This window comes from Zosterops lateralis (assembly GCF_965231275.1).
Source record: "Zosterops lateralis genome assembly, chromosome: 14".
Classification (NCBI taxonomy): Eukaryota; Metazoa; Chordata; class Aves; order Passeriformes; family Zosteropidae; genus Zosterops; species Zosterops lateralis.
In genome coordinates this window covers 1,281,559-1,303,496 of record NC_139774.1, presented here as the reverse complement: position 1 = coordinate 1,303,496, position 21,938 = coordinate 1,281,559, and the positions used below count along the sequence as shown (strand labels likewise).

The 21,938-nt window shown below is 48.1% G+C and overlaps 1 protein-coding gene across 3 annotated transcripts in view; it reads left to right on the top strand.

Annotated features, from left to right (window-relative positions):
• The window catches only part of SIL1 (SIL1 nucleotide exchange factor), a 92,593-nt gene that overhangs the window by 19,422 nt on the left and 51,233 nt on the right, over positions 1-21,938 (top strand). For all 3 annotated transcript variants that reach the window (XM_083871893.1, XM_083871894.1, XM_083871892.1), the window contains 2 exons: positions 2,425-2,539; positions 4,793-4,928. In XM_083871893.1, coding sequence (XP_083728019.1) covers positions 2,435-2,539; positions 4,793-4,928 — 241 coding nt within the window. In that variant the 5' untranslated portion in view covers positions 2,425-2,434. The remainder of the gene's footprint in view (positions 1-2,424; positions 2,540-4,792; positions 4,929-21,938) is intronic.

The window sequence follows — 21,938 nt, the reverse complement described above, 5'->3', positions numbered from 1 at the left end:
GAAAATCCACTATGTCCACAGAACACTCCGTGTGGAAATCTTCTTGTGCCCTCTGTGTGTGTCTGTCTATAACGAGATGTCAGCCTGTGCAGGCTGCTCTCCAGGAGCTCCAGAGCTCCGTGTTGCACATGTTGGCTCCTCCTGCCTACCTGGGACCGAAGCAAAGTGCTAATTGTTGTGCAGATGTCAACTGCCAGGCAGGCAGGAGGCTGGAGGCTTGAAAGAGGCTGTGCTGTCATTTGCTACCAGCCTCCTCGGTACACGTGAGCTCTATTTTTATTGGGAGTGTGCATTTGCTTTCAGCCACTGCTTTGTTGATTTTTTTTTAATTTTATTTTTTAATTATTTTTTTATTTCCAGGCTTGCAGATAAAGTTTGAGGGATACATTTATTTTTCATTATTCCAGTTTTGCTGCTTGTTTTATAACTGAAAAAAACCTCAACCAAACCCAAAAACTCATTCCCTGTGTAAAAAGCAGCAGTTTGTTCTGAGATGAGAGGGAATTGTGTGTTGTGGTCACCCTGGACTGAGGTCATGACTGCGGCACTGTCCAGAAGGACACAAAGATCAAGATCTTCTGGGAGCAGAGGGAGTTTGAGCCTGTGCATTGTGCTCTGAGTCTGCTAGCTCAGGAGCCTGGGTGTTGGTTGTAACCTGGTTTTGCTTGGCCAGGTCCCAGGAGAGAGATGGAGGCACTGGCCACATGCTGGCTTATGAAAATAGAGATCTTTTCTTCTACTCCAGCTGTGGTTTAATAAGGGCTTGTGTGTCCTTGAGGTGGTTCTTTGACCCTTTAGAAAAAAGGAGACACTGAAGGAGGAAATGGGAGGTGATGCTTTCCTGCATTATGTGAGTTAAGCAGGGGGACTCATTGCTCAGGGATGCTGTGGGTATCAGAAATCCAGATCTGTTCCAAAACCAACCAATGAGAAAAATCCAGTTGATTTTTCAGTGGCAGAGGTGGCTCAGAGGTAGAGGCTGCTGTTCAGAAAGATCCTGGCTCAGGAGTTTTTGGAAGATGCAGAAGTACATCAGATGTACTGTTACCTCTGTTCCCTGCTCTGTCCCTCTCCTGTCCATCACTGGCCAGTGGGATGTGATGGGTTACTTTTTCTTTTTCTGGCAAAAACCAAGCAGGGAGAGGAAGAAGTAACAAAATGGAGTGGAGATTCAAGATATGAGTGAAAGGATGGAAGGAGAGGAGGCTTCCCTCCATGTCCCTGAAGGCTTCTGGGAGCAGAGGCTCTTTGGTGGCAGGAGCTGGTATTTGGTGGCAGGAGCAGTTGGGTACTGCTGTGAGCAGGTTTTCTGCTTTGTGGGACACAAAGTGGTTGCTTCAAGGAGGGAAAACTCTGTTATCTGATGTGCCCTCCTGATGGACAGCAAGGGAAGATATTTCGGACTGTGTGTAGGGGAGGAAATTCTTTAAAACCTGTATAGGAGTAGGAGCAGACTTGATGGAGGGATGAGTAATGAAGGAGTGTTTGAACGGAACTAATCAGTCCCATCTTCTTTCAAAAGACCTCATTTAGTTTAATTTAGCAGTGTGTAAATTTAGAGCCAATCAAAGGAAATACTTGTGCAGCCTGTGTGCTGGCAGGCTGCTCCAATCCCTACCCCAGCAGCGAGTTGAAGGCTGTAGGTGGATCCCAAGCCTCGTGTGGCGAGGCAGCAGGGGCACACGTGTGCGTGGTCACACACACAGGGTGGGCACACCAGCTCTGTGCCCGGGGACTGGCACCCACCACAGGAGAACCCTTCATTTCCCCCCTCTTTTGTTCAGCAGGAGCTCTGTGGTCAGTCAGGGTGGCTCTGTGCCATGGCTCTGCTCCCTGGTCCCCCGTGAGCCAGCTCCAGTCCCCACGGCTCGGGTGAGCCGCTGCTGTGAGCAGCAGGGAAAGCCTTGTGTTGCAGGAACTACCAAGTAAACCTTGATGACCTCCGCAAAATGTTGTTTTCCTCAAGAAAAACCTGCATATGGATTAGATAAACCCCTGATCCTTGGACAGCTGGTCGTTTTGTTTAATTTGAATTAACACAGCTACTTCTGTACTTAAAATGAGGCACAGGCATAAAAAGCCTTCATGGGATTGCACTGCTTTTTATTTTTCCCTGTAGCTGTCATCCATGGCACTGACACAGTGATTTTAAACAAGTCTTGCAGGTCTCCGCATGTTTTACAGGAGAGATATTATCCCCTGTGGGGTCAGGAGAAGGTGCTTGGCATTACCTGTCACAAACCCCATTAGCAGTGAGCCCAGCTGCCCCCCACGAGCCCCGTGTGCTCACACCTCGAGGTGTTGTGCTTCCTGCCATGTCACACCCCCAATCCCATGCTGCGTTGCAAAGTGTTGTGTAAAGTGTCCTGAAACCTGTGAAAATGGAAAAAAATACAGTTGGGTTTGTTTTGGTTTGCATTTCAGGCTGGTGGCAATGTCTTGCTGGGCCAGGCTCCTCTCCACCAGTGCCAGAGCCAGCCTGTTGCTGCTGCTGGGTTCTGTGCTCTTCTCCTGCTCCAGCCTGAGTGACACAGTGCCTGTAAGTTTTGGCCGCTCCAGCTTGATTTCAGACTGACAAAACATGGATGCTTTTTGCCTTTAAGGAAAGGCCAGTTTTTCTTTAGGAAACCTCTTTCTCCTGCTTGAATTATGAAAACAAACGAAAAAGGGTTCTGCTGATTTCTGTGTAAATGAAGAATGACTTGTGTGGTGCTGCCCATTTTTGCTAGAAATGCTAATGAAAATGGGGTATTGCAAAGCAACTGTGACCAGGCAGTGACAGCAACACTTAAATGACCCAAGTCACATCGTTTTATCCTTACTGAGCATTTAAACCCCGGCACTTTTCCTGGGCAGAGCTGGTAAACATCAGCTGTCTCCATTACGTGTTTGAGCAGATCCAGCACTGGGAGGCCTGGTGGTAAATTTACAATAGCCTGTATCACTAACTCCCTCCTGGATAATCACAGAGCTGTGGAAATCAGCTAAATAATAACGGCCCTACTCACTCCTTTTTAGTCCTGTTGAGTCTTGGCTCAGAAAATGTTAACATTGATTTTCATCTGCAGAACCTGGGCTTTTATGGCTGTGATTGTTCCTGAGCTTTAACCATTTGTTATAATTTGAACAATTCCAAGCCCTTGATACTCTCAGCAAGAGCAGGAGTTAAGATCTGGTTTCTTGTGCATTTCTGAAATTGCAGTCCCTTAACATGGCTGAAATAAAAATATTTTATAGGTTTGTCAGCCACCTTTGTGTGCTACCACAATCATGGAATCGTGGAATTGTTTAGGTTGGGAGAGACCTTTATGATCATTGAGTACAACCTTTAACCCAGCATTGCCAAGGCCACCACCAGCCCCCGTCCTCAAGCGCCACATCCACACCGTCTTTGCTACTGTGCATGTTTTGCTCAGGTTGACATTTCTGTTGCTCAGAAAGACTCTTCTAGGCTGGAAACAGATATTTATATGCAGAGCATCCAAATTCTGACAGAAAATGTGCATGCATTTTTTTTCCCAAAGAGTGGAAGAACTGAAGGCAGAATGTGTCCCAGAATTTCCAGTTAACCCCTGAATTTACTTCCGCTTTCCCCTGTGAAAACATCCTAAGGATTAATATCCAAACACTTCATGAAGTGAGCTGTAACTGTATTCTAATTGCCAACAATTAGGACTAATCATTCCCCATAGGGTGGTTATCTCAAATTCTTCAGTGGTGACTGAATTGGTGATCTCAGAAGCTGAAAATATTACCTTCAGCAGAGTTGTGGGGATGATGAGTCTGGACCAGTTCATCTGTTCCTGTTGTTACCAGAACAGCCCAGACCGAGGAGTCAGTGCCTGGTGTGAGAGTACAGGTCATTACTGTGCACTCTTCAGAGTTTTATGTGACTCCCACCAGCTCCCTAGGGAGGCTTTCTGTTGAACAGCAAGGTTTCCCTCACAGCAAGGATTTCTTCCCCTGCTGTTCTCCCCTGTTCTTGCCTTGGTGTGACGTTGAACCACTCGTGCTGGCTGCTCTCCCACACCTCTGCCAGCCTCGTGCTGCACTTGCCATGGAGGTGGTGATTAAATCCCTGCCTCATTGTTTTAAAAGATTTGGAGAACACTGGGAGCAGGTGGAGAAGAGGATCCTCACATTTGTATCATGTGGGCAACTCGGTGTGTTTTTTCCCTGTGTCCTATTTTGGAAATAGCTGAACTATTTTAGCTGAAATCTTCTCCAAGCCTAAAATAAGTGCATTTAAGAAAAAAAAAAAGAAAAAAAAAAAAAAAAAAAAAAAAGAAAACAAACAAAAAAAACCAACAACAAAACAAAACAAAACAAAAAACCCAACAACAACAACAAAAAACCACAACACCAACCCAAACCAACCAACAAGCTTTGAGGCATTCCACTCGTGTGGAAAACTTCAGATGAAAAAGTTAAAAGTTTGACATATTTTTAGGCAAGGGAAAATGGGGTCTTACAATGTTACACAACCCTAATAATAGCCAGGGCTCCTGCCTCTGACTGAAATACAGGTGAGGTTCTGTGAAAGCTGGTTGGAAATCTGCAACCTGCTCTGGAATAGGAAATAAGCTGCATTGCTTTGTTCAGCACAAATGTCATGCTAGTTATGCATGTTTAACCTTTAATATACTTTAAATCTAAATTTAACCATGTGGAAAGAATCTCGGATGTCAAAAAAAAAAAAATCTGCTGGCGAGGGAAAAAAATTTGTATTCTCAGCCAGCACTAAATTACCCAGATGCAATTGCTAATGAGCTGAATCTCTTCTCTCCAAAAGGAGTTTGCCCTTACAAAAATAGAAGAGAGCGACATAAAAGATGACAGTGGGAAGGAGCCAGTAACAGAGGATGACGCCGATCCTGAAGACCTGGAAGTGTTTTACCCCACGGATCAGTGGCAAACCCTGCGTCCAGGTAACTGGTGCTGGCTAATTATAGCATCCCTGTGGAAGCCCACCTGCCAGCACTGACAGGAGCCCTGCAGACACTCCAATACCTGTTTGTTCCCATGACAACATGTGCTTTTGCTGGTGTTCACATCAAGAGAAGGACTGGGTGACCCAGTGCAGGAACTGGAGGCTGTGGGCAAAGTGTCCAATGAGGGGAGCAGTTGCTCCAGGGCTTTCAGGTCACTGGAGCAGGAGGAGTGGGCTGCCAGCCCCCTTGTGGGTGGGGGGCTGTCTCTGTCACTGGCTCCACAGCCCTTTCTCTCTTCATTTGTCAAGGGCCGGGTTTTATAACCTTTGTTGGCACATGGATTCCCAGGTCTGCTGTGCTCCGGTGTGGAGCCGCTCAGTGGCAAGCTGATTAGGAGCTATCACTGGAGCACTGCACAGCTTTTTAACAATGGGTTTTCTGTTCCTTGGCCGTTTGAAAGCTAGCTTTTATTCCTATCCGTGCAAACCACAAAAAAATCTCTTCCCTTTCTTTGGATTGGTATCTTTCATTAGATGTGCCTGGGACTCTATGGCGAGAGGAGCCCAGCAGAGCAGCTTGGCCTCTGTGTGCTGGGAAGGCTCTGGAGGGGCCAAACCCATTCAAACACACATGGATGCACGTGTGCATACATATTTCAACAATTAGCCTGTCTCTGGGTTCCTGAATGAGCTGTTTAATCCACTTGTGCTTTGGTGTCCTCATGTATATGCAGGTGTAATACCCTCCCACCTCACAAGGGTGAACTAAGTAGTAATTAATTTTTATAAAGTGCTCTGAATTTAAGAGCTTTATCCTGTGCTCCGTATTATCATTGAATGAATAAGTATGGGTTCCATTTGTCTTGAAATCTCTGCCAGATATAGCAGAATGACTTTTCCAAATGTAAATTTTTGTATAACATAAATGGCTACAAAAGCCCCTGCATTCCACAAAGCAGCAGTATATACTTATATTCCATTTCTGTACCATTATGTATGGAAGGCGTGTGGTGTCCCTGCTCATTATTCAGCCTGGCAGATCCCCACCAGCTTTGTTGGAGCAGAACATATACATACTTGCAATCATTAGAAACCTCATTGCAGGGTTTGTTCACAAGCACCTTCTCCATCGCTCTGGTGCCTTATTCCATTTCATTTTTGTAGTTATTCCATGTTGGGCACATGCAGTGAAGGGCTTGTGGAAGTGAGGAGCTTGTCAGTATTCACAGAGGAGAGTAATTTTGGTTACTCTTGTAAAGACTTAAATGGTGTCCTGCCTCGTGCTCTGACTGCTACAGATCTCAGCACTGGGGACATGGTACAAAGAGGAGCCTGCCTTGGTCTCCTGCTGCCAGCCTGGCTTTCTGCCTCCTGGGGGTTCCTCTGGAGGGAAATCTCTGTGAGGATTGGCACTCACTCCTTCAGCACATGTTACCAAGGCTGGGGACCCTCCTGCCAGCATCAGCCCATCCCTGTACCCTCTGGCCCCGAGGCTTTCCCAGTGTGAGCACAGCTCTGTGCTGGGCAGGGAGCTGCTGGCACAAGGGAAGCTGCTGCTGTGGCTGCACAAGGATGCACCTTTTGGTCCTGCAGCAGAGCCATGCACCTTGGCAGTGTGTCTGATGCTCTGGTTCTGCATCTTGCCTTGTTTTCCATGTGGTTGCACTCAGTGGCAGCTGAGCAGAGCCTGGCTGGTCTGGGCTCAGGAGTTTGCCTTCTGCTGCCCATCTCTCCAGGGCAGCCCCACTCCCTCTCCTGTTGTATCCCTGCAGCAAACTGGGCCAGTCTCTCTGGGGGAAGCAAATGTTTTAATTTAAAATCTGAACACTGGGAGGGAGCTTGGAGCTGTGTTTTCCCCATCTCATTCCTGTTTCAACTTGTTCCTGTTCTGAGCTCACGCAGGATTTTTGTGCTTCTCTACAATGGTGCAGCAGCTCATCTTTTATAGATGTATTCCCAGTTTTCCTCTGAGTTTCTAGTTCCCTGTTGCTAATTGCATTAATCTACGTTTCCACCGAGACTGCAGCAGTGTCATCAACCTGTAACCTGTCAAATCCCCCCGCAAATTTGATTGTTATTGTATCTGTAATGCTTTGGGCACTTGTTCCTTGCTGTCTACAGTGTGAGCTGGATTTTGATCAAGTGCTTCTTTGCACTTTGAGCACACTTCAAGCTGCTGGAGGTAGCTGGATGCAAACACAAAGAGACAGTTGCCCTAAGAGCTGTGCTGCCTGTAATCTGGAAGCAAGACCAGTTGTCTCTTCTGCCAGGCAGCCAGAGCTGACGGCTCTGGGAAGGTTGGAGAAACTTCCCCAAGCCCTTTAACACTTCGTTAAGCATTGCTTCCTTCTCACTTGGCACTAAATAATGCACCAGGTGCAGGGCTCAGGCTGAAGGGAGATGTGTGCCTCCAAAAGGCTTCCAGCACCTCTGCTATTGGACCTTTTGGTATCACCTGTGAGGCTTTTCCTTCTATCTGTGGTGGAGTCCATTGGAACCTGCAGGTTTTTTGGGGTTTAGTGAGTGGGATTCCAGTGTCTTCTGAATGAAGCTTCACAGCCCTGCTCAGGCTCCTCATGGACAGATAACTGTTCCACTGCAGACACAGAATTTGTTTGAAGTTGTGCTTCCTCTGCTTTTTCCTTTCAGAATACAGTTTCTTTGGGTGATAGTACCCTTGGGACCTGGAAACTCTTTTTACTTTTGTTATTTGAGCAACAAATTTCCCAATATTTTGTTTAGTATTCCTGATGATGATTGGAAGTTAGATTGCTCTGACCATCTAGTTGTATCACTGAGCAGCAGATTTTCCACCCAGCATTAGGGTGGGAAATTTTCCACCCAGCAGTGGCTCCTCTGGAAAGACTTTCCTGTGAAGATTCTGGAAAAAGATATAAGAGGGCAGGAGTTTAATTGGGAAAGGAAAAGGGGGTTAATCACACCCCCAGCAGTGATGAGTGGAAAGCTGGGACTGCACAGGGCCTCTGCTCTGCCCAACCCCATGGCAGCAGCACTTTGTTGCTCACTGATATGGCAGAAATCCTCTGGCAGGTTTTCCAGCTGACAGTTGTGAGTTAATGAGTCCACTTTCCAATCCAGATGGACAAGTGAGAACCTTCTCTGCCCAAAATATCAAAATATTTACAGATTTCTCTGCAGATGGGCAGCAGTGAGGCAGGGAGGCTGCAGAGCAACTCCCTGCAAACATGGATCTCTCTGGGGTTTGGATGGATATCTCAGGGCAGAGCAGGGAGCTTGGCTGGCCTGCACCTTCAGCTGTGGTTAAAGCTCTGTCTTGCAGAGCTGAACCTGCAGTGACTCCCCAGCATTTGTGCTGCCCAGAGTAATTTTTTGAAGTGCCTGATTATATCACAGTTAAAAACCAAGGAGCCATAGCTGCTGCTACTGATCAGGCTGCCAGAGTGAAGCTGATGTGAACATGCTGTTGGTGCTGCTTCTGCAAAGATGAAACCATCTGACGTTCAGCAGGGAGCCAGTGATACATTGCTTGGCATTTAAATATCCATGGCTTCAGCTCCCAAGGATCCTCAGGCTATCTTTGCTGCTCCTACTTGTCACAAGTCTTCTCCTGTCTCATTTGCTGCTCAAACAAGGTTTTACACCTGTGGAAACACAGTTCTCAAGGCAGCCATGTTTGGGAGGTGTTTTCAGAGGCTGCTTGGAAGGACTTGCTATGGAAAGAGCAGGACTGAGGATGGGGAATAACTCGGTCCAGTTCCATTGCCATTCAGGAGATTTTGGTGGCTGAAGGAGCCAGCACTGCTTTGAGCTGAGAAGAGGTTCTTAAAGCTGGGGGAGAAAGGAGGCAGGAGGGATGCCTTTGGCTCAGGAGGTCTGTGCCAGGCCTGCCCCACAGCCTGTGATGGTAACATGGTGGCTGCTGTGTCCCCTTACACTTTGTCTGTGGGTACCTTGCTCCTGCTGCTCACTGAGATGTCCTGAGCTGCAGCAGCTGTTGCTAATTGCTTTGCTGAATTAATCACTGTCCAAACCATTGGCTTCTCGCTGACCTGGACCTAACTCAGACAGTGGTGGGCAGGTCTCTGAAATATTTATTGCAGCATGGTCAAGAGAGGGCTGTGAAATACAGAGTGAAACCAGCAGGGTATGCTCGTTTTTGTGAAGTTTGACATGTCTAATCCAGGAAATAGGAGCCTCATCAGATCAGCACAAATTTGCATATAGAGGGAAGGCAAATGGAATTTTAAAAACCTCATCTATACTAGATGAAATGCTTCTTCCTGGGTTTCTTTATAAAATGACTTGTTAGTGATGTGCAGAGGGGAGAAAGCTCAACTCTGGAGTTGTTATAATCTTGTCTGGCCAGAGACAGGAGAGCTGGAGGATGATTCCAGCAGGTAGGAAAAGCCAGGCTGACTTGAGAGCAAATGTTCAGTGTTTGAGTTATGGTCCTCGGTAGGTCTCCCTCTGCTTGTTTTCAATCTGATCTCTTGCATAGGAGACTTTTCATCTCCTAAATGTATCTTGTGCCTGTCCTTTTTATTGCCAGCTGCCTTTATGTTCTCCCCTCTCAGCTTCCTGCCCTCGTGGGCTTTCCTTTCCCTCTCACCTTCTCATCACAGGATGCAGTGTCTCCAACATTGGCTAATCCAAGTCCTTGGCAGGATTAAGCAGGGGTGAAGCTGCAGGTGCTGCTCCTACCTTGGGTGTGGGGCAGAGCCAGGCAGATGTGGCACACCAAGAGGTCCTCCATGCCCTGGTCCCATAGTGGTGTTGCGCTGTTGGTGAAAGGACAGGATTGGGGCTCAGGAGATGCTGGGAGAGTGAATAGACAGGTGGTTCCCAGTCCCCTGCTCCAGCAGGGAATGTTTGAAGGATGCCAGCTCTGGACAGGGAGACACAGCACAAGTCCCTCACTGCAGCTTGGTTTCAGCATCTCTGTAATGAATTGGAAGCCAGTTTTTGCCCCCCAAATGCAGGTAAAACTCCTGTCATTTCCAGAAGTGTCAGTGTCCTGGCAGCACTGGTGTGGTGAGAAAAAGTCCTACATGTGCTGCTTTGATTGCTCAGGTTTGGGAACAAAGTGGGGTGGGGTGGATTTTTGCTGTGTCAGGTCAGTCCTGTCCCTTACTGGCTGTGATGTTACTGGTTTCATTAAACAAACTGGTTACAAAACTCTTTTGCAGTGAAGCTCCTTTTGCCAAAAAACTAACTGTGTTTCTGAGCATCCAGAATAAAAGTTTGCAGCCTCTCTAAAATGCAGCCATAGGCTAGGCTGTGGGGCACTGCCAAAACAAGGGTGCAGTGCTGTGTTTTCATGAGCCAAGCCATGACTCCTGGTAGTGGTTTGTGGAATTCTGAGCCCTGCAGGCTATTCCAGGTGATCTGGAGTGGTCATAAAGCAGGGGATGAGGTGCTGAGAGTCAAGCAGTGGTTTTAGTGCAACAGGAGGAGGTTAAGCTGCAGCTTTCAGAATAATTTCAAACTTCACTTTAATGATGCTCAGGCTGCTGGTGGTGTAATAGCAGTAGACATCAGCAGTGGGAATCATTCCCGTGGTTAAATTTACATTGTTTGGTGGGGGAAAAGTGCTTTAAAAGAAGAGAGACTGTTTCCCAGAGAAGACATCTCTCATTCCTTTCTTTTATCTCCTCCCTGCCAAGCCAGGGATGCTGTGAGTGTGTGAGCTGCTGAGAGGTGCTTAAATGTGTGCTGGGTGATGAGGAATATCTCGCTCTGGTTTTTATGTGCAAGCAGGCTGTATTTTCTGCAATAACTCTAATAACCTTCGCGTGGCTGTTTAGAAGGATGAACCTCATTAAAGAAGAGGTATTTAATAACAGGCCTATTTTTATCTCTGTCTTTATCTAACAGTCTGCACATTTATTTCAAGCTTGTAACAGTGCTTTGGAAGAAAAATGTTTTCCCTCCTCTAAAATGTTTTGGCAGTGCCTCCAGCCTCGGTTATCTTGAATTTCCAGTTTGGCTATCACCCCTCCTCCTTCCAAAGCCAGCAAGCCCCACCAGGCCCACAGCTCCAACATTTGCTTTGGGTATTATGGGAATGTGGTTTCAAAATGTGGGACTTGGGTCACAGGGTCACTTAAACAATTCTGAAGGTTTGATCAAACATAATCACAGCAACTCCCTCAGGCTTCAAATGTGTGATCTTGTGTGGGCCAAACATTGCAGCCATTGCAGTGCTTGCTGCAGGATGTGATTGACCACACGCTCTGGGAGAGGCTGGCAGCTCTGGGGGTCAGGCATTCCTGCAGAGATTATTTTCTTCTCCCTAATTTTGTCAACTTTATTCTGTACTTTCATAAATTAAACCCTGACCTATAGATATCTTGCAGACACTGTGTTTTCAGATCACTCTCCTGTATTTGCTGTCATTTGTTGGTAGTGATGGAGGCAGCCCCAGTCCTGAGGGGACGCACCATTTCTCCAGCTCCTTTCACATCCTCCTTTGGCATTGCTGGCTCTGTATTCAGACCCTGCCCTGACTGAAGATTTGCTGGAGCAGAAGTGCCTGACCCTGTGTACAGGATGACCATTCATGAGCCCTTTTCCCAGGATCCATGTGGCCATATGCTCCAGGAGCTGCTGGATTTGGGCCCTGGGATGTGTGTGGCAGTTGTCACAAAAGAACTTGGCTCTAGGGGCTAATCCCTGTTTTTTCCAGGCTGTTTAGTCTGGATCATGTACATCCCTAAACCACAGTTTTGCAGCATTATCTTTTTCCATAATTAGGAAGTATTTTCCACAGTCTTGCTCATGAGGGCCCTTCCTCCCTGCAGTTTCCCCCACAGGCTGAGGCCTGACTTACTGAAACTTCCTCTGGGTGCGCAAGGTCTAAGTCAGAGGGTTTTCAGGCAGTCAGCACAGTCAGTTGGCTCCTGTGAGGAATATTTCACTTGTTCCTTCACAGTTCTTGCCTACAAATTGTGGTCTTTCTCAGATGGGGCCCCAGCTTTTTTTTTTTTTTTTTTCTTAAGTTATTCATTTTTCCATACATTTATTTATAGGGTCACACAAGCAACAGATCTGCTTTTTCCACAGATCCTTCCAAAGCCATGTGCTGTGCCTGCTCTGTTCTGGTGTAAAAGCACCTTGCTCCTCTGAGGAAAACTCAGAATATCCATCCAGCTGTCTTGACTAAGTGACGCATTTTCTTTGAACCCTGCCCTCTGTTCATTTCAAAATCTGCAGGGAATTTGGGACATAAATTAAAAAGCTATTTGATGTTCCTTGAGGTCTCAAAGCTGGTTTTGCATTTGTTCTTACTTAACACATACTGAGACAAATAGCTCTGCTTTCCTGAAGCTGCTTCCTTTGGCCTCTCAAGGAAGCTTCTGAGTTAAAAAATAAATATATGGCTCTGTTTCTCCAGCATTGCTTTACCAGCAAAAGCTGGGGAAACAAATGTAATCTCCTTGGGTCTGTCCTGATGTTTTGTAGAACTGATTCCCATTTATTGGAAGAACTCTTCCACGCTAGATTCACGTTTAATTTTTTATTATGTGTTTACATTTTGGAAGGAGTTGGGGTGGTGGTGTTGGAAATTGTAATGAGGGACAACATTTTGATTCAAAAGATCTTTCTTCAGTCCAGAGATTCCTTTTCCTCTCTCCTGATTTTTATTGTCTGCTCTTTAAGACTGCAGGAAGTTTTGCTTGGGTCATTCACTTGCAACAGGATGTTATCTGAATACAGAATTAATGTATGCAGGCTGTCACTTGGAATTGCTGCTGTTGTGCTGCTGGAGAGCTCCCAGGGTTGCAGAGTCCTTGCAAGCGGCAATAACAGGAATGCGTCTGTGATCCTGCAAAGCCAGAGGAGGAACATGGAGCTGCAAGTCTCTCCCATCACTGCGGGGTGTGAATAAATAGATCTAATCAACAATTTACATGTTAGCCCCAGACCAGGTTTTATTTTTAGGATGTGTCATTCAGCCCAAGCAAAACCTCTGCATCTGGGGCTGGTGATGTTTCTAAAAGCACCTCTAAGTGATCACCGAGGCTGGATTTTAAGCTGCATTTACATTTTGATAGAATCTGCTGCTTTTCTTATCTAAAACAAAGCCCACCTGATCTTCATTAATTACACTCTCATTTCACCTGCTAACCAGGGTGCTACTAATTACAATTATCTCCCTGTTCTTCACTAGATAATACACAAAAAAATGTTATCTCTGGCTGTATCTGGATTAACTGGAGCTGTAAGGAGGTGGCACATGGTGATGGGTTTTACAGGTGGAGTGAAGGTATTTATAGAGTATCTGAGGAAAAGCTGGGGGAGTGGCTGCTGTCCTGTTGGCTGTACTGCCATTCCAAGACACCTCCATGACAAAACATACAGAAAACACTGATCTGGTTACTGCAGGGTGACTGGAGCAGGCCAGCCCCACAAGAGAGGTGGTGGAGTCCTGGGACATCCTAGACCCTGCTGAATACAGGTCTAGGGCTGGAGGTGACACTGCATGAGCAGGGGTTGATCACAGAGGTGTTTCCAGCCTCAGCTGTCAGGACTGTCTGGCAGTGCCTTTTTAAGACAGAAGATCTCATGGTGGCTTCACAGAGAGCTGCAAGCCCTGGTGATGGTGCTGACTGCTCCCCCACTAATATCAGCTGCAATCTGAGTGGGGCAAGGACAGAACGGTCTTTGAAAAGAGGCAGCAGAAAATGTCTGAGCTGCTGGAAAGTTGTGGGTCCAGAGGGCCAGAGCCAGGAGCCAGGGGCTTCTGGGAAGGCACCCAGGAGGGCGGAGCCTTTGCTGGAAGAGAAGTCAAGAGGCTTTTCACTTGACTCCTGTTTCATCATCTTTCCACACACTGATCTTTTCAGATGCTCTCTAAACCCTTGGATTACTTTCTGAAGGGGAAAGGACTTGTCCTGGAGGAGGAGCAGAGTGAGGCTGCTGAGGAGAGCTTGTCGCTGTCAGCTGGCAAGAGAGCAGGGAGGTGGAGGCTCCTCCAGCCCAGGCTGTATCAGAGGTGTGAACACTGCATGAGGAGATGTACGCATCTCCTCCATCCACTGCGAGTGTTCTCAGCTCAAACATGCCTGCACTGCCTGTTTGTACTGTTTGCTATATTTGATAAATATGACATGATATTTGCTAGATATGATAAATAAGATATGAGTTTGGGGGGTTTAGTTCCCTTCATTTATCCTGAAGAGGACTAAAGATGGTTCACATGGTTTCTTTTGTGCCTTCTGCAGTGCAGGTGAATGTAAAGGGCAGTTTTCCCCAGGGAAGAAGTGAACCCTGGAAAAATGCCTTGGGAAACCCCACCCTTAGTGCCATAAGCAAAAGGCTGTCATGCTCTCTATGCAAATTGTTACTAGAAAGTTCTCAGTTTTCTGTTATCATAGGTTGATTTTTGGTGCAAGAATTTTAATATTCTTAATCATTGTTCCCTATTGTCCCCCTTCCCTCAGACCACACCTTAACTCCCCACCCACAGCAAGGTGCATAAATACCCCTGTCTGACCCTAAACCCTGCCTTTGGCCTTGTGCCTTTTGCCCCTTGATCCAGATTGCTCCAATACAGTGGATGCCTTACTGTTTGTTCTTTTTGTATTATTAAAAGTACTTTTCGGACAGTGGATCAAAGCTATCTCTCTCTCCATTCAAGTCGTCAGTGGGCTGAGTTTGAGGGAACCCAAGGGGGTCTGATAGTCTGGGCCAGACCTCAGGAAGTTTCAGGTGATGCAGGCAGGGATGGAACAACAGCACCTTTATATTTGTCAAGTCTCCATTCACACCCAAGGCACTGCCTGAAGCTCAAAGGTGATTTTCTTGCAGGCTCAGAACACTACACCAGCAGGGATAACAAGAAACTCAGTGGAGAACATGCTCCAGAAAAACTGTATCCATGGTCCAGAAGCTAAATATGGAACCATGGAAGTGCACACTGCAGTGGTAGCAGAGCTGGGAATGCCGAATGGGGAGGTTTCCTGCAGTTCTGGCATGAGGAAACAGGGGTCCTCTGGTTCTCCATGAGGATCTCTGGTTCTCCGTGGTTCTCCACAAGGATGTGCCAATGCCTTGCCCAGAGCTTGCTGTGACAGCAGGCAGTAGTTTCTGGTGGGGCTGCTCTGCTGGCTGTGGTGTTCCCAGGAGGGCAGGGCAGGGATGCTCCTGTCCCAGCAGGTCTCTGGGCATGCAGGTACCATCCTACAGCAGCTGCTCCTCCTCTGCATCACTTCCAGGGATAAAACTCCTGTCCTGCTGCATGGCAGAGAGCCCTGTGGAGCCAGCAGGGAGGGAACAGGCTGGGCAACACCTGGGCAGCACTGGTTCAATCATTTGTGCCTGTTCCTGCCACCAAAGCTGTGTGCTGGGTAGAGATGTGTGTGTTTGGGGGAGGGCTGGCCTGGCCATTAGCTTGTCAGGATTTGCAACACTGGCAGCTGGGGAGAAAACTATTATTAACTGTAAGGTGGCACCTTGGAGACAGAAGCATGGGGAGACAATAAATAGAGCCTTCCATAATGCTTTTTTATGGTGTCACTCTTTGGAATTTATTAAGACTTAGTTGCAGCCATGCCTGCAGCCTCCTGTGCTGGAATTAGTAAATTGTGTTCATTATCTCCAGCACTTGCTCTGCCCTGCTGTGTTTTACAAGGGAGACGTGGGGACACCCCAGCTGCTTTCTGCAGCCGTTTCCCTGGTGCAAATCCAGCTTTTCTGGGGGTTGCTGAGACATCCCCAGGCAGTGCTTGGCTGTGTTGATGGACCTCAGGTGTGACGTGGTGGTTGATGAGTACACTGAGGGACTGAGGATCTGCCAAAATCACCACAGTTCCACGGGGAACAGGGAAGGAGCTGGGTGAGGAGGGATGCTGTGGGCACCTTGGGACACACTGGCACATTTGTCACTCACTGTGGGACCACTCCAGCAGTCTTGGATGTGCTGGAGGTGGAAAAGGGTTCACAGGAGTTCCCTGAACTGCAAACAGGGAGATGCTACACCCCTATTTGGTGTCCCCTTGCACCAGCATTTTCAAATGACAACACAAGTGAAAATGTGCTCCTTTCTCCCATTTTTTGTCAGGACAAATTCCAGCAGCAGCATGTTCATGTGCCTTCATCCTTATCTTCAGAATTTAGGTCCAGGATGGAGGAAAACAAATTCAAGCCCAACCTCCAGATAATTTATTATGTTCCTTGTGCTTAAGGGCAAAATTTAAGTTGCCAAAAGCAGATGTTTGCATGCTCTTTTTTTAGCTCTCAAAGTACTTTCTGTGTGCTTGATTGATGGACGTCCCTGTTACATTAATAGCTGGGCTTTGCAGAAAGCTGTTATTACCAGGAGAATCTGGTGTGGGTTTCAGTTTTTCTTCTTGCATTGAAAATCCATTATTAATGTCTTTTTGAGGGGAAAAAAAAAAAAGTTTCAATCCAGGCATTTTGCTTTGCTTTCTCAGACTTCTTCTCAACTGTCTTCACCAAGATGCTTTTAAAATCAATATTACAAGTGTTCTTTATATTTTACTTGGTGGTTGAGGGTTTCTGTGTCTTGCTATTGATTTCTGACTCTACTACAGGACACTTAGGTGCACTCTGTGATGAAGACACATAACTTCATATATGTTTTCCTGATTATCTCTGAGTTGCTTTCTTCATGTTCCCTGCTGCTGAGTTGAGCCTGGAAGGCACCGGGAGAGCTCTGAGTGCAATCCTGAGACATCAAACTTGTGACCATTTATTTAATTTGAGTTTGGTTTTCAACCAGACACAGGGCTCACATGAGGCTTGTGGGATCTCCTCTTTTGTGTTGTCTTTGCAGGGTTCTTCTGCCCTGGCTTCTCAGGCAGCTTCATCTTCTGCATTGTAGGAGCATAACAAGTTGGTGTCCTGGCTTTGTGTGGGGTAGTCATAATGCACCTTCAACTTCAGGTACTGACTTTGTCCCTTGGGGCCACTCTCCTGGCAGATCTCAGCATTTCAGAGGTGCAGAGTCATTGGATCCCAGAATGGTTTGGGTTGGAAGGGACCTTAAAGCTCATCCAGTCCCACCCCCTTGCCATGGGCAGGGGCACCTTCCACAGTCCCAGGCTGCTCCAAGCCCCAGTGTCCAACCTGGTGAGGTACACTGCCAGGGATCCAGGGGCAGCCACAGCTTCTCTGGGCACCCTGTGCCAGGGCCTGCCCACCCTCACAGGGAACAACTCCTGCCCAATATCCCATCCATCCCTGCCCTCTGGCAACGGGAAGCCATTCCTTGTGTCCTGGCACTCCAGGCCCTTGTAGAAGTCCAAGTCTCAATGAAGTAGTGCAGAAACACAGACTGCATTTGTAACTGCTCTAAAGTTGGATTTACAGACAGAGGCTCTTGGAGCACATCAGCACTGATAGCACCATCTGTGTGAGAGCTTGTTGCCACCAAAGGAGCCTGTGAGGAGTGACCCCACTGTGGCCAGCACGGGTTTCCAAAAGGCTTCCGTGGCTCCAGGTGGGCTGTACCAGGGGAGGAGCTCTGTGTGTGGGCACAGCCCTCCCTAGCCTCCCAGGCACTGGCACAGGCTCCCTGTCTAACAGGGGCTGTGGCTGTACCAGCAGATAATCTGGAGTGGGCCGGGTGTACATGAACCTCTGCTGGGCTGGATGGGGCTGTTTGCTCCTCAGGCTTGTCCTGGACAGGCTCCTGGACCTCCAGACATGGGGGCTGCACTTGGCTTCTAAGGAATTGGTTGTTGTAGTTTGACTGTCCGTGCTGGAGACCAGAGCAAAGAGCTGGCAGAGGAGCCAGTCCCATGTCCCTGGGAGTACAGGACTGGGTGGTAGCAGCGCTGGCAGGGGACACGGCTGCCCAGCCCTGCCTGGCCCGGCACAGGAGGTTTGCCGAGCCAGGGAAGGGACAGGGCTGGCATGCATAACAATGGGCAGGCTCTGACCTTGCTGCTGGAACTCACTTAGCAATTCTGTTGGTGTTCTGGAAACGAAAATATAATTCAGGCCACCTTCTCCTCCAAGCTGACCCTGAGAATCTGGGAGAAGAGCTAATGAATAATTAGGGGCCTTTTTTTCCCCCCTTTTTGCTGGAGTTACTGCTCAGTGTTGAACCGTGCTCTGAAGTGTCATTAGTTCCCTTGAACTTATTGGTCCGAGTGTACTTAGCATTAATATAATTGCGTAAATTGCAGTCTCATTAATCACCAGGGGCTGTGGCACATCCCTGTCGAGCTGTTTTGTGGGTGGCTTGGCTGCTGGGAACTCCCTGGCCAGGGGTGGAGGCTGTGGCTGAAGCACTCCCCCTCTGCTCCTGGGCCTGGTTTAGCTGTGCTTTGTGTGTGTCTCACCCTGCAGGATCTGGAGTGCTTGCCAGTGCTGCCATGATTGCAGGGAGCAGCCTTGCTGCTGCAGGGGAGAAAAGGGAAAGGTGGGTTTGTCCCAAGGGAGTTTGGCTGGACCACATCCACCACGTCCCTGCTGCTGTCACTCTGGTTTGGGTCTGTGGGGTCCCAAAATGCAGAGCCCAGACTTGTGGCTTTGCAGTGAACACCCTGAGCTCTTGCGTAGGGTCTGCTGCAGGGCTGTTTGATGATGCTGTGGCTCTGTCTCTGTGGCAGAGCTCTCAGCCTTCCTGGCAATGTAAATTCTCCTGGCTGCATGCTAAAATTACACTGAGTTATTGATTTATCTTTGAGAGGATTTCCTTCCCGAGGGACATTTCTGGCTGTTGTAGTGATTTAGTTCTTTTGCAAGTGCAGAATCTGTAGCAGAGCAGAGCCACCCTCCTGCCCTCAAGTCTGCAGCTCAGGGTCGTGCTCCCTCAGGCCTCCTCTCCAAGCTGATTTCTGTTCCAAGACTGGGACAAGGTTACATGGCTGTTATTTCACTGTAACAACTGCAAATAAAAGGGCATTTTCAACTTTCCACTAGAGAAGCTGCAAGTCTGTGACAAGCCTTTGTGCCGTGGCACCAGCATTATCTTGGGCGTGTCTCAAACCCAACTCCAAGGCTGGCATGTGGGATGTGTGGAGCCATGCCAGCGTTAATACACTCGGGCTCCTGGGAATGTTTTCATTCCTCAGAGTGGGGTGCAATGGGAGCACGATCATGTTAACACTTCTTTCCTAAAGCTGCAGCATACAGTCTCTCTTTTCTTTGTTTTCTTTTGACTCATCATGGAGCGTCTCTAAAAGCCAGGCCATGCAAGTTCCTGCTTGTCGTCCTGAGGAAGCAAAGCCAGTTCTCTTCTACTGCCACCAGTTTTCTCCCCTTAGCCCTGAAATCACACCCCACTAGTTATGACTCAGCTGGCGAGCACCATCAGTAGAAGAACCTGACCCTTCAGGACATGACCAAATGTTTCAGCTACTCTGTGGCTGGAAAATGCCCAGCTCTGTGTCCTTGGGTGCCCATGTGAAGCACGTCCCTGTGTGTTCCTGTATTTAACCCCACAGTGGATTCAGCACTGATCTCAGCTGCACACTGATAAAATGTGAGGCTGCTCACGCATGTGGTGTTATAAAACAGCATCTACCAATTAGCCCCAGGGAGAACATCAATTTATTTTCCTGTGAACCAAGTGTGGCACAGCTCCTTCCTTTCCTAGTGATCTATCTGTGAGATAAAACACGTCTTTAGTGTCTATCTTAAATACTGCAGTGTTGACAAGTTCTCTTGACAGAAATTAGGCTAATGTCCCTTACGACTGCGTTAGCTGTAGAAACAAGGCTTTAAATTGAAGCTTTGCAAAGCACTATTCCAACGCGCTCTCCAAGGCATCTTCTTATTCCAGCTTTTATTATCCAAATTTGTTCTCACTCTGGCTTGGCAGTGGGGCTGGCAGGCAGCTCTCTCCCATCCATCCTGCTCATCTCACAGCCAGGCGGGTGGGATCAGGCACCTCCCAGTGCTGGACTGGGGAATGTCGGCCAAATGTCTGAGGGCCCGGGTGCCCCTGGCTCTGGGGGCTGCTCCGAGCTCGGGGAGATGCCGGGGCCGGGATGTGGCCGTGGGTGAGAGGAGCCAGCTGACACACATCGAGCAGAGATGGGGTCCAAGGCAGCCAGCTGCATGCTCTGCCAGCAGCACAGTGTGTCCTGAAACACTCCTGCTGGGAGAAGGGAGTTTGTGTCGTACATGTCTTATCTTTGCAGTTTCAGCACCGAGTTACAGACTCAGAAGCTGAGGACAGGAACAGAGAGTGCTGAGGCCTGGTCATGAACATCCTTTCTTTAGCTTCCCAGCCTTCCCATGGAAAAAAGTTTCCTTTTTCGCTCTTTTACACTCTTCAAGTTGTGCACTCTTAGCCTTCAATTCCTTGTTTCCAACCACAGATTAACATTAACCATGGCCATCTTAAACCTCCTGATTCTCACACTGGTGTTGGTCCTGATGGATTATCCCTCCCTATTGTGTACTTTCTGTGCCTCCACATTGCCAGGTTCTTTGGCGGCCATCTCATGAGTCCCTCAGAGAGGAGGAGAGGCTTTCTGAGAGTGACAGATGTGGGAGACATGATGGTTGATGATGTTCTGGAGGTGCTAATCTCCATCATAGTAAAGAAGCCAGTGGTGCCTCTCTCAAAAAGGCATTAGATGTCTGAAATTCCACAAAATTAATTTCATCCTCAGCTTCTTTTGTCAGGTTCTCAATTCTTCTGGTCACCTGCCTTGTCCTTCTCTGCCTACGTCCTGCATTGATCTTCTCTGAACGTAGCCAAGCCTTCAGCATCCCAGATGGGCTTTCTGGAGTAACAAATAGACCTGAAGGATGACAATTATTGAATAGATTGTCGCATTGGCTTGGGGATAAAAAATGTAGTGAGTTGGAGAGGGATTAAAATTGGCTTTTGTAAATAAGCTTCTCGTGGATGTTGACTTGAGGACATGGTGAGACAAAGGTGGCTGCAGTGTCTCTGCAGCCTGGTGTGTTTGAGGGATGAAATATCAGAGATACCTTTGGTCTCTCCGTTTCTTCTGCTCGGACCTTTGTGGGATTAAACTCTCTAAAGTGCTGCAGTTCACAGACTTCAAGCCCAGTATCAGAAGAAAAAAATAAATCAAGTGGCTCATATTGAATCCTGAGCACATGGCTCCTGCTGCACTCAGGGCTGTGGTAACTCACTGCAGTGCCTGGCTTAAAGTGGGGAGAAGGGTTTGCTGAGAAAGTGAAAAACATGTTGTGCCCACTCCACAAAAGGACAACCCTTCTTCTTCCTGTCCTGTGGCTATTTTTTTCCTGCTGTGTTTGCTGCTGTTGCCCTGCAAGGCAGAGCAGCCCTCCCAGGGGGTAGATGGGATTGGCAGAGCACTTGTTGGAGGAGCTCTTTGCTCTTTGCCACAGGAAGCATTTCCCTCTTGCAGCAGCAGCAGATACATCAGCAGATGCTGCAGCAGTGCCTCCATCAGAGGTACTGTATTTCCCTCTTGAGCCCTCCTGTCACCCTTCCTTCTCTCCCTCTTCCCCAGGCACCTCACTGGCCTCCACCTTCTCTTCCATCACTTTGAGACTTCCCAGGGGGCCCAGGCACGTCATGGGAGGGCCACGCTGTGCCCTGTGTGTGACAGCCACCCCTCCTGTCCTCCTGGTTCCCCTGCCCACGAGAGAGGCGAGGTTTGACATGTGTTCAGCAGGCAGCTGGCTCGGCTTTGGGTACGAGGCTGGGCCACGTGTGTCGTTGTCATCATCATCATCATCATCATCATTGCCTTGGCTGCCAGCAAGGTGGGTGGCAGTCACAGGGACCTGCTCTGGCACTGCCAGCCAGGGTCCTGCCTGTCCCCATGGTCCTGACTGTCCCCAGGGACTCACCTGCCCCTCCCTCCCTCCCTCATGCTGCAGGAGCTGGAGGAGAAGCCAAGTGGATTTGGCAGGGGCTGTGAGGAGTGAGCCCAGCCCTCATGGGGTGTCTCTGGTTTGAACAGCAGCGTTCAGAGCACTCATCACCGGCTGATCAATGCATAACATAATACAAAACACAAATCCCAGTGCCACAGGAGAGCCCTGGCTCAGGGAGAAGGGGCAGTTGTGAGCGCTGTCCAGCTCAATGTCCAAATGGAACGGT